The sequence below is a fragment of the Rhinoderma darwinii genome, unplaced genomic scaffold, assembly GCF_050947455.1.
Source record: "Rhinoderma darwinii isolate aRhiDar2 unplaced genomic scaffold, aRhiDar2.hap1 Scaffold_3911, whole genome shotgun sequence".
NCBI classification, from domain to species: domain Eukaryota; kingdom Metazoa; phylum Chordata; class Amphibia; order Anura; family Rhinodermatidae; genus Rhinoderma; species Rhinoderma darwinii.
In genome coordinates this window covers 20,281-33,246 of record NW_027463534.1, presented here as the reverse complement: position 1 = coordinate 33,246, position 12,966 = coordinate 20,281, and the positions used below count along the sequence as shown (strand labels likewise).

At 42.8% G+C, this 12,966-nt stretch overlaps 1 protein-coding gene across 1 annotated transcript in view; it reads left to right on the top strand.

The window, feature by feature from the left end:
* LOC142708458 (centrosomal protein of 112 kDa-like) overlaps positions 1–12,966 on the top strand; it is a 73,640-nt gene that overhangs the window by 40,959 nt on the left and 19,715 nt on the right. The window contains 2 exon segments of the mRNA XM_075848383.1: positions 6,278–6,377; positions 7,137–7,255. Of these exon segments, the coding sequence (XP_075704498.1) occupies positions 6,278–6,377; positions 7,137–7,255 (219 nt within the window).

Here is a 12,966-nt window from a genome sequence, read left to right as displayed (position 1 = left end):
TTTCTGGTAAACAATTAGAGTGTATATTAATACCCCGAGTATCTCACAGGAACAGATGACTGCACGACACTGTGACGCATCAAACACCTGGCTGCAAGATGGGAATATATGAGTATAGTAATATATGGTCAGGCTGAAAGAAAATCACCGGCCGCTATCTGCAAACTCATTTGACCGTGGAGACCAAAATAACTGCACCTCCCCCAACATCAAAATGTCCGCCTGTAATAATTCTATATTATGAAATATCCCCCAACCCATCTCAAACCTATAGTGAGTGCAGCTCTGGAGTATAATACAGGATGTAACTCCGGATCAGTACAGGATAAGTAATGTAATGTATGTACACAGTGACTCCACCAGCAGAATAGTGAGTGCAGCTCTGGAGTATAATACAGGATGTAACTCAGGATCAGTACAGGATAAGTAATGTAATGTATATACACAGTGACTCCACCAGCAGAATAGTGAGTGCAGCTCTGGAGTATAATACAGGATGTAACTCCGGATCAGTACAGGATAAGTAATGTAATGTACACAGTGACTCCACCAGCAGAATAGTGAGTGCAGCTCTGGAGTATAATACAGGATATAACTCCGGATCAGTACAGGATAAGTAATGTAATGTATGTACACAGTGACTCCACCAGCAGAATAGTGAGTGCAGCTCTGGAGTATAATACAGGATGTAACTCAGGATCAGTACAGGATAAGTAATGTAATGTATGTACACAGTGACTCCACCAGCAGAATAGTGAGCGCAGCTCTGGAGTATAATACAGGATATAACTCAGGATCAGTACAGGATAAGTAATGTAATGTATGTACACAGTGACTCCACCAGCAGAATAGTGAGTGCAGCTCTGGAGTATAATACAGGATATAACTCAGGATCAGTACAGGATAAGTAATGTAATGTATGTACACAGTGACTCCACCAGCAGAATAGTGAGTGCAGCTCCGGAGTATAATACAGGATGTAACTCAGGATCAGTACAGGATAAGTAATGTATGTACACAGTGACTCCACCAGCAGAATAGTGAGTGCAGAACTGGAGTATAATACAGGCTGTAACTCAGGATCAGTACAGGATAAGTAATGTAATGTATGTACACAGTGACTCCACCAGCAGAATAGTGAGTGCAGCTCTGGAGTATAATACAGGATGTAACTCAGGATCAGTACAGGATAAGTAATGTAATGTACACAGTGACTCTACCAGCAGAATAGTGAGGGCAGCTCTGGAGTATAATACAGGATATAACTCAGGATCAGTACAGGATAAGTAATGTATGTACACAGTGACTCCACCAGCAGAATAGTGAGTGCAGCTCTGGAGTATAATACAGGATGTAACTCAGGATCAGTACAGGATAAGTAATGTATGTACACAGTGACTCCACCAGCAGAATAGTGAGCGCAGCTCTGGAGTATAATACAGGATGTAACTCAGGATCAGTACAGGATAAGTAATGTAATGTATGTACACAGTGACTGCACCAGCAGAATAGTGAGTGCAGCTCTGGAGTATAATACAGGATGTAGCTCCGGATCAGTACAGGATAAGTAATGTATGTACACAGTGACTCCACCAGAAGAATAGTGAGTGCAGCTCTGGAGTATAATACAGGATATAACTCCGGATCAGTACAGGATAAGTAATGTATATACACAGTGACTCCACCAGCAGAATAGTGAGTGCAGCTCTGGAGTATAATACAGGATGTAACTCAGGATCAGTACAGGATAAGTAATGTAATGTATGTACACAGTGACTCCACCAGCAGAATAGTGAGTGCAGCTCTGGAGTATAATACAGGATATAACTCAGGATCAGTACAGGATAAGTAATGTAATGTATGTACACAGTGACTCCACCAGCAGAATAGTGAGTGCAGCTCTGGAGTATAATACAGGATGTAACTCAGGATCAGTACAGGATAAGTAATGTATGTACACAGTGACTCCACCAGCAGAATAGTGAGTGCAGCTCTGGAGTATAATACAGGATATAACTCAGGATCAGTACAGGATAAGTAATGTAATGTATGTACACAGTGACTCCACCAGCAGAATAGTGAGTGCAGCTCTGGAGTATAATACAGGATGTAACTCCGGATCAGTACAGGTTAAGTAATGTATGTACACAGTGACTCCACCAGCAGAATAGTGAGTGCAGGTCTGGAGTATAATACAGGATATAACTCAGGATCAGTACAGGATAAGTAATGTAATGTGTGTACACAGTGACTCCACCAGCAGAATAGTGAGTGCAGCTCTGGAGTATAATACAGGATGTAACTCCGTATCAGTACAGGATAAGTAATGTATGTACACAGTGACTCCACCAGCAGAATAGTGAGTGCAGCTCTGGAGTATAATACAGGATATAACTCAGGATCAGTACAGGATAAGTAATGTATATACACAGTGACTCCACCAGCAGAATAGTGAGTGCAGCTCTGGAGTATAATACAGGATGTAACTCAGGATCAGTACAGGATAAGTAATGTATGTACACAGTGACTCCACCAGCAGAATAGTGAGTGCAGCTCTGGAGTATAATACAGGATATAACTCAGGATCAGTACAGGATAAGTAATGTAATGTATGTACACAGTGACTCCACCAGCAGAATAGTGAGTGCAGCTCTGGAGTATAATACAGGATGTAACTCAGGATCAGTACAGGATAAGTAATGTAAGTACACAGTGACTCCACCAGCAGAATAGTGAGTGCAGCTCTGGAGTATAATACAGGATATAACTCAGGATCAATACAGGATAAGTAATGTAATGTATGTACACAGTGACTCCACTAGCAGAATAGTGAGTGCAGCTCCGGAGTATAATACAGGATATAACTCAGGATCAGTACAGGATAAGTAATGTAATGTATGTACACAGTGACTGCACCAGCAGAATAGTGAGTGCAGCTCTGGAGTATAATACAGGATGTAACTCAGGATCAGTACAGGATAAGTAATGTATGTACACAGTGACTCCACCAGCAGAATAGTGAGTGCAGGTCTGGAGTATAATACAGGATGTAACTCAGGATCAGTACAGGATAAGTAATGTATGTACACAGTGACTGCACCAGCAGAATAGTGAGTGCAGCTCTGGAGTATAATACAGGATATAACTCAGGAACAGTACAGGATAAGTAATGTAATGTATGTACACAGTGACTCCACCAGCAGAATAGTGAGTGCAGCTCTGGAGTATAATACAGGATATAACTCCGGATCAGTACAAGATAAGTAATGTAATGTATGTACACAGTGACTCCACCAGCAGAATAGTGAGTGCAGCTCTGGAGTATAATACAGGATATAACTCAGGAACAGTACAGGATAAGTAATGTATGTACACAGTGACTCCACCAGCAGAATAGTGAGTGCAGCTCTGGAGTATAATACAGGATATAACTCAGGAACAGTGCAGGATATGTAATGTAATGTATGCACACAGTGACTCCACCAGCAGAATAGTGAGTGCAGCACTGGAGTATAATACAGGATGTAACTCAGGATCAGTGCAGGATAAGTAATGTAATGTATGTACACAGTGACTCCACCAGCAGAATAGTGAGTGCAGCTCTGGAGTATAATACAGGATATAACTCAGGATCAGTACAGGATAAGTAATGTAATGTATGTACACAGTGACTCCACCAGCAGAATAGTGAGTGCAGCTCTGGAGTATAATACAGGATGTAACTCAGGATCAGTACAGGATAAGTAATGTATGTAGACAGTGACTCCACCAGCAGAATAGTGAGTGCAGCTCCGGAGTATAATGCAGGATGTAACTCTAGATCAGTACAGGATAAGTAATGTAATGTATGTACACAGTGACTCCACCAGCAGAATAGTGAGTGCAGCTCCGGAGTATAATGCAGGATGTAACTCTAGATCAGTACAGGATAAGTAATGTAATGTATGTACACAGTGACTCCACCAGCAGAATAGTGAGTGCAGCTCTGGAGTATAATACAGGATATAACTCAGGAACAGTACAGGATAAGTAATGTATGTACCCAGTGACTGCACCAGCAGAATAGTGAGTGCAGCTCTGGAGTATAATACAGGATATAACTCAGGATCAGTACAGATAAGTAATGTAATGTATGTACACAGTGACTCCACCAGCAGAATAGTGAGTACAGCTCTGGAGTATAATACTGGATATAACTCAGGATCAGTACAGGATAAGTAATGTAATGTATGTACACAGTGACTCCACCAGCAGAATAGTGAGTGCAGCTCTGGAGTATAATACAGGATATAACTCAGGATCAGTACAGATAAGTAATGTAATGTATGTACACAGTGACTCCACCAGCAGAATAGTGAGTACAGCTCTGGAGTATAATACTGGATATAACTCAGGATCAGTACAGGATAAGTAATGTAATGTATGTACACAGTGACTCCACCAGCAGAATAGTGAGTGCAGCTCTGGAGTATAATACAGGATATAACTCAGGATCAGTACAGGATCAGTAATGTAATGTATATACACAGTGACTCCACCAGCAGAATAGTGAGTGCAGCTCCGGAGTATAATGCAGGATGTAACTCTAGATCAGTACAGGATAAGTAATGTAATGTATGTACACAGTGACTCCACCAGCAGAATAGTGAGTGCAGCTCTGGAGTATAATACAGGATGTAACTCAGGATCAGTACAGGATAAGTAATGTAATGTATGTACACAGTGACTCCTCCAGCAGAATAGTGAGTGCAGCTCCGGAGTATAATGCAGGATGTAACTCTAGATCAGTACAGGATAAGTAATGTAATGTATGTACACAGTGACTCCACCAGCAGAATAGTGAGTGCATCTCCAGAGTATAATGCAGGATGTAACTCTAGATCAGTACAGGATAAGTAATGTAATGTATGTACACAGTGACTCCTCCAGCAGAATAGTGAGTGCAGCTCTGGAGTATAATACAGGATGTAACTCAGGATCAGTACAGGATAAGTAATGTAATGTATGTACACAGTGACTCCTCCAGCAGAATAGTGAGTGCAGCTCCGGAGTATAATACAGGATATAACTCAGGATCAGTACAGGATCAGTAATGTAATGTATATACACAGTGACTCCACCAGCAGAATAGTGAGTGCAGCTCCGGAGTATAATGCAGGATGTAACTCTAGATCAGTACAGGATAAGTAATGTAATGTATGTACACAGTGACTCCACCAGCAGAATAGTGAGTGCAGCTCTGGAGTATAATACAGGATATAACTCAGGATCAGTACAGGATAAGTAATGTAATGTATGTACACAGTGACTCCTCCAGCAGAATAGTGAGCGCAGCTCTGGAGTATAATACAGGATGTAACTCAGGATCAGTACAGGATAAGTAATGTATATACACAGTGACTCCACCAGCAGAATAGTGAGTGCAGCTCTGGAGTATAATACAGGATGTAACTCAGGATCAGTACAGGATAAGTAATGTAATGTATGTACACAGTGACTCCTCCAGCAGAATAGTGAGTGCAGCTCCGGAGTATAATACAGGATATAACTCAGGATCAGTACAGGATCAGTAATGTAATGTATATACACAGTGACTCCACCAGCAGAATAGTGAGTGCAGCTCCGGAGTATAATGCAGGATGTAACTCTAGATCAGTACAGGATAAGTAATGTAATGTATGTACACAGTGACTCCACCAGCAGAATAGTGAGCGCAGCTCTGGAGTATAATACAGGATGTAACTCAGGATCAGTACAGGATAAGTAATGTAATGTATGTACACAGTGACTCCTCCAGCAGAATAGTGAGCGCAGCTCTGGAGTATAATACAGGATGTAACTCAGGATCAGTACAGGATAAGTAATGTATATACACAGTGACTCCACCAGCAGAATAGTGAGTGCAGCTCTGGAGTATAATACAGGATGTAACTCAGGATCAGTACAGGATAAGTAATGTAATGTATGTACACAGTGACTCCACCAGCAGAATAGTGAGTGCAGCTCTGGAGTATAATACAGGATGTAACTCTAGATCAGTACAGGATAAGTAATGTAATGTATGTACACAGTGACTCCACCAGCAGAATAGTGAGTGCAGCTCTGGAGTATAATACAGGATATAACTCAGGATCAGTACAGGATAAGTAATGTAATGTATGTACACAGTGACTCCACCTGCAGAATAGTGAGTGCAGCTCTGGAGTATAATACATGTATGTACTTGTCAGGTCCTCTTCGTTGTACAGTGAGATGATGTTTGTGTTTCGATCCTCAGATTCTGGAGAGGAAGAACAATGAGATAGAAGAGATAAAGAGTTTGTATAGAATAAAGCAGAATGACTCTGAGGAGACGGTTAGGAAGCTGGAGAAGAAAGGTGAGGACCGCTCCGTACCGCTGTGTGACTATAACTCCCATCTTCCGTCAGAGTGACTGGGGCTGATGGAGATTCCTTGTAGGTGATGTCCACAATGTCACCAGTGCTGTAGATCTGTGCGGGAGCTCCTGCCTCACCTTCACATGTAGAAATCTTCTTTATTAACCGTGTGATTGATGGGGACGTTTCGGTGCACGTGACCTTCGCCAGTTTCATTGTATCATCATCAGATCCTATGTGCAGATGAGTGAATCCTCTTTGGGCCCCGGGGACCCGTAGTAAATCTTAATCATTGTATAGTAAATGGTTCTGTCGTTTTCTAACAGGTTTTTACTTTCAATTCCTTGCTGTTATTAAGATCTCTGCTTGTTGTCACTAAATGGGAACACTCTGATTTGCATCCAGAGACTGAAAACTAGCCCTGACCTAAGACTTCTCACTGATACATTGTAACAAATCCTTAGGACAGGAGAGAGATTTGTGCTGCTGCTGTGTTTAGCTCACAAAGCATTGTCTACACTCGTACATTGTAACAATCGTCAGCTGTGAGATGTTCTGTGTAGACTCCAGGACAAGAGAGATCGGTATGACCGGAGCGTGCGCATTGCTTCTTATGTTACGTTACGACGTGTGAGCTTATATTGTGGTGTCTGCCTAGTGCCAGTGGTCGGCTGACTACAGCAGGCATATATAGGTAGTGGCATTAGGGGGCACGGTCCCCCCATTCCAGCCTGACCCTCTGACCTCACCTGTCCACAGTGCAGACCCTCCTCAGGGAGTCACAGCTCATCCGAGAGACCAAAGACGCCCAGATCCAGGAGCTGAAGAAGCTGTGCGACGACAGCAACGAAACGCTGAAGAACCAATGGGAGAAGAAGGTAAAATGTGATTACTGATACATGAGGAGAAATATCGAGTGGTAATTGTTTCTCATTGTTTATGGCAAGATGCAGGTTTTATGTGAATATGAGTATGAGGAGGTTCTGCAGCAGCATAGGTCTGTGATGAGACTGTAGCCAATGATGTCTTAGCGTTGTGATTAGCGGTATCGGTATAATGGTGTGATTAGTGGTGTCGGTATAATGGTGTTGTGATTAGTGGTGTCGGTATAATGGTGGTGTGATTAGTGGTGTCGGTATAATGGTGGTGTGATTAGTGGTGTCGGTATAATGGTGATGTGATTAGCGGTGTCGGTATAATGGTGGTGTGATTAGCGGTGTCGGTATAATGGTGGTGTGATTAGTGGTGTCGGTATAATGGTGTGATTAGTGGTGTCGGTATAATGGTGGTGTGATTAGTGGTGTCGGTATAATGGTGTTGTGATTAGTGGTATCGGTATAATGGTGTTGTGATTAGTGGTGTCGGTATAATGGTGTTGTGATTAGTGGTGTTGGTATAATGGTGGTGTGATTAGTGGTGTCGGTATAATGGTGGTGTCATTAGTGGTATCGGTATAATGGTGTTGTGATTAGTGGTGTCGGTATAATGGTGTTGTGATTAGTGGTGTTGGTATAATGGTGGTGTGATTAGTGGTGTCGGTATAATGGTGGTGTGATTAGCGGTGTCGGTATAATGGTGGTGTGATTAGTGGTGTCGGTATAATGGTGTCATTAGTGGTATCGGTATAATGGTGTTGTGATTAGTGGTGTCGGTATAATGGTGTTGTGATTAGTGGTGTCGGTATAATGGTGTTGTGATGAGCAGTGTCGGTATAATGGTGGTGTGATGAGCAGTGTCGGTATAATGGTGTTGTGATGAGCAGTGTCGGTATAATGGTGGTGTGATTAGCGGTATCGGTATAATGGTGTGATTAGTGGTGTCGGTATAATGGTGTTGTGATTAGTGGTGTCGGTATAATGGTGTTGTGATGAGCAGTGTCGGTATAATGGTGGTGTGATTAGTAGTGTCGGTATAATGGTGGTGTGATTAGTGGTGTCGGTATAATGGTGATGTGATTAGTGGTGTCGGTATAATGGTGTTGTGATTAGTGGTGTTGGTATAATGGTGGTGTGATTAGCGGTATCGGTATAATGGTGTGATTAGTGGTGTCGGTATAATGGTGTTGTGATTAGTGGTGTCGGTATAATGGTGTTGTGATGAGCAGTGTCGGTATAATGGTGGTGTGATTAGTGGTGTCGGTATAATGGTGTGATTAGTGGTGTCGGTATAATGGCGTTGTGATTAGTGGTGTCGGTATAATGGTGGTGTGATTAGTGGTGTCGGTATAATGGTGTGATTAGTGGTGTTGGTATAATGGTGGTGTGATTAGTGGTGTCGGTATAATGGTGTTGTGATTAGTGGTGTCGGTATAATGGTGTTGTGATTAGTGGTGTCGGTATAATGGTGGTGTGATTAGTGGTGTCGGTATAATGGTGATGTGATTAGTGGTGTCGGTATAATGGTGGTGTGATTAGTGGTGTCGGTATAATGGTGGTGTGATTAGCGGTGTCGGTATAATGGTGGTGTGATTAGTGGTGTCGGTATAATGGTGTCATTAGTGGTATCGGTATAATGGTGTTGTGATTAGTGGTGTCGGTATAATGGTGTTGTGATTAGTGGTGTCGGTATAATGGTGTTGTGATGAGCAGTGTCGGTATAATGGTGGTGTGATGAGCAGTGTCGGTATAATGGTGTTGTGATGAGCAGTGTCGGTATAATGGTGGTGTGATTAGCGGTATCGGTATAATGGTGTGATTAGTGGTGTCGGTATAATGGTGTTGTGATTAGTGGTGTCGGTATAATGGTGTTGTGATGAGCAGTGTCGGTATAATGGTGGTGTGATTAGTAGTGTCGGTATAATGGTGGTGTGACTAGTGGTGTCGGTATAATGGTGATGTGATTAGTGGTGTCGGTATAATGGTGTTGTGATTAGTGGTGTTGGTATAATGGTGGTGTGATTAGCGGTATCGGTATAATGGTGTGATTAGTGGTGTCGGTATAATGGTGTTGTGATTAGTGGTGTCGGTATAATGGTGTTGTGATGAGCAGTGTCGGTATAATGGTGGTGTGATTAGTGGTGTCGGTATAATGGTGTGATTAGTGGTGTCGGTATAATGGCGTTGTGATTAGTGGTGTCGGTATAATGGTGGTGTGATTAGTGGTGTCGGTATAATGGTGTGATTAGTGGTGTTGGTATAATGGTGGTGTGATTAGTGGTGTCGGTATAATGGTGGTGTGATTAGTGGTGTCGGTATAATGGTGGTGTGATGAGCGGTGTCGGTATAATGGTGGTGTGATTAGTGGTGTCGGTATAATGGTGTTGTGATTAGTGGTGTCGGTATAATGGTGGTGTGATTAGTGGTGTCGGTATAATGGTGTTGTGATTAGTGGTGTCGGTATAATGGTGTTGTGATTAGTGGTGTCGGTATAATGGTGGTGTGATGAGCAATGTCGGTATAATGGCGTTGTGATGAGTGATGTCGGTATAATGGTGGTGTGATTAGTGGTGTCGGTATAATGGTGGTGTGATTAGTGGTGTCGGTATAATGGTGGTGTGATTAGTGGTGTCGGTATAATGGTGTTGTGATTAGTGGTGTCGGTATAATGGTGGTGTGATGAGCAGTGTCGGTATAATGGTGTTGTGATTAGTGGTGTCGGTATAATGGTGGTGTGATTAGTGGTGTCGGTATAATGGTGGTGTGATGAGCAGTGTCGGTATAATGGTGGTGTGATTAGTGGTGTCGGTATAATGGTGTGATTAGTGGTGTCGGTATAATGGTGGTGTGATTAGTGGTGTCGGTATAATGGTGGTGTGATTAGTGGTGTCGGTATAATGGTGGTGTGATTAGTGGTGTCGGTATAATGGTGTTGTGATTAGTGGTGTTGGTATAATGGTGTGATTAGTGGTGTCGGTATAATGGTGTTGTGATTAGTGGTGTCGGTATAATGGTGGTGTGATTAGTGGTGTCGGTATAATGGTGGTGTGATTAGTGGTGTCGGTATAATGGTGGTGTGATGAGCGGTGTCGGTATAATGGTGGTGTGATTAGTGGTGTCGGTATAATGGTGGTGTGATTAGTGGTGTCGGTATAATGGCGTTGTGATGAGTGATGTCGGTATAATGGTGGTGTGATTAGTGGTGTCGGTATAATGGTGGTGTGATTAGTGGTGTCGGTATAATGGTGGTGTGATGAGCAGTGTCGGTATAATGGTGTTGTGATTAGTGGTGTCGGTATAATGGTGGTGTGATTAGTGGTGTCGGTATAATGGTGGTGTGATGAGCAGTGTCGGTATAATGGTGGTGTGATTAGTGGTGTCGGTATAATGGTGTGATTAGTGGTGTCGGTATAATGGTGTTGTGATTAGTGGTGTCGGTATAATGGTGGTGTGATTAGTGGTGTCGGTATAATGGTGTTGTGATTAGTGGTGTCGGTATAATGGTGGTGTGATTAGTGGTGTCGGTATAATGGTGGTGTGATTAGTGGTGTCGGTATAATGGTGGTGTGATTAGTGGTGTCGGTATAATGGTGGTGTGATTAGTGGTGTCGGTATAATGGTGGTGTGATTAGTGGTGTCGGTATAATGGTGTTGTGATTAGTGGTGTTGGTATAATGGTGGTGTGATTAGCGGTATCGGTATAATGGTGTGATTAGTGGTGTCGGTATAATGGTGTTGTGATTAGTGGTGCCGGTATAATGGTGTTGTGATTAGTGGTGTCGGTATAATGGTGTTGTGATTAGTGGTGTCTGTATAATGGTGGTGTGATTAGTGGTGTCGGTATAATGGTGTTGTGATGAGCGGTGTCGGTATAATGGTGGTGTGATTAGTGGTGTCGGTATAATGGTGGTGTGATTAGTGGTGTCGGTATAATGGTGGTGTGATTAGTGGTGTCGGTATAATGGTGTGATTAGTGGTGTCGGTATAATGGCGTTGTGATTAGTGGTGTCGGTATAATGGTGGTGTGATTAGTGGTGTCGGTATAATGGTGTGATTAGTGGTGTTGGTATAATGGTGGTGTGATTAGTGGTGTCGGTATAATGGTGGTGTGATTAGTGGTGTCGGTATAATGGTGGTGTGATTAGTGGTGTCGGTATAATGGTGTTGTGATTAGTGGTGTCGGTATAATGGTGGTGTGATTAGTGGTGTCGGTATAATGGTGTTGTGATTAGTGGTGTCGGTATAATGGTGTTGTGATTAGTGGTGTCGGTATAATGGTGGTGTGATGAGCAATGTCGGTATAATGGCGTTGTGATGAGTGATGTCGGTATAATGGTGGTGTGATTAGTGGTGTCGGTATAATGGTGTGATTAGTGGTGTCGGTATAATGGTGGTGTGATTAGTGGTGTCGGTATAATGGTGGTGTGATGAGCAGTGTCGGTATAATGGTGTTGTGATTAGTGGTGTCGGTATAATGGTGGTGTGATTAGTGGTGTCGGTATAATGGTGGTGTGATGAGCAGTGTCGGTATAATGGTGGTGTGATGAGCAGTGTCGGTATAATGGTGGTGTGATTAGTGGTGTCGGTATAATGGTGTGATTAGTGGTGTCGGTATAATGGTGTTGTGATTAGTGGTGTCGGTATAATGGTGGTGTGATTAGTGGTGTCGGTATAATGGTGGTGTGATTAGTGGTGTCGGTATAATGGTGGTGTGATTAGTGGTGTCGGTATAATGGTGTTGTGATTAGTGGTGTCGGTATAATGGTGGTGTGATTAGTGGTGTCGGTATAATGGTGGTGTGATTAGTGGTGTCGGTATAATGGTGGTGTGATTAGTGGTGTCGGTATAATGGTGTTGTGATTAGTGGTGTCGGTAAAATAGTGGTGTGATTAGTGGTGTCGGTATAATGGTGTTGTGATTAGTGGTGTCGGTATAATGGTGTTGTGATTAGTGGTGTCGGTATAATGGTGGTGTGATTAGTGGTGTCGGTATAATGGTGTTGTGATTAGTGGTGTCGGTATAATGGTGGTGTGATTAGTGGTGTCGGTATAATGGTGTTGTGATTAGTGGTGTCGGTATAATGGTGTTGTGATTAGTGGTGTCGGTATAATGGTGGTGTGATTAGTGGTGTCGGTAAAATAGTGGTGTGATTAGTGGTGTCGGTATAATGGTGTTGTGATTAGTGGTGTCGGTATAATGGTGTTGTGATTAGTGGTGTCGGTATAATGGTGGTGTGATTAGTGGTGTCGGTATAATGGTGTTGTGATTAGTGGTGTCGGTATAATGGTGGTGTGATTAGTGGTGTCGGTATAATGGTGTTGTGATTAGCGGTGTCGGTATAATGGTGGTGTGATGAGCAATGTCGGTATAATGGTGTTGTGATTAGTGGTGTCGGTATAATGGTGTTGTGATTAGTGGTGTCGGTATAATGGTGTTGTGATTAGCGGTGTCGGTATAATGGTGGTGTGATGAGCAATGTCGGTATAATGGTGGTGTGATGAGCAATGTCGGTATAATGGTGTTGTGATTAGTGGTGTCGGTATAATGGTGTTGTGATTAGTGGTGTCGGTATAATGGTGTTGTGATTAGTGGTGTCGGTATAATGGTGTTGTGATTAGTGGTGTCGGTATAATGGTGTTGTGATTAGCGGTGTCGGTATAATGGTGGTGTGATGAGCAATGTCGGTATAATGGTGGTGTGATTAGTGGTGTCGG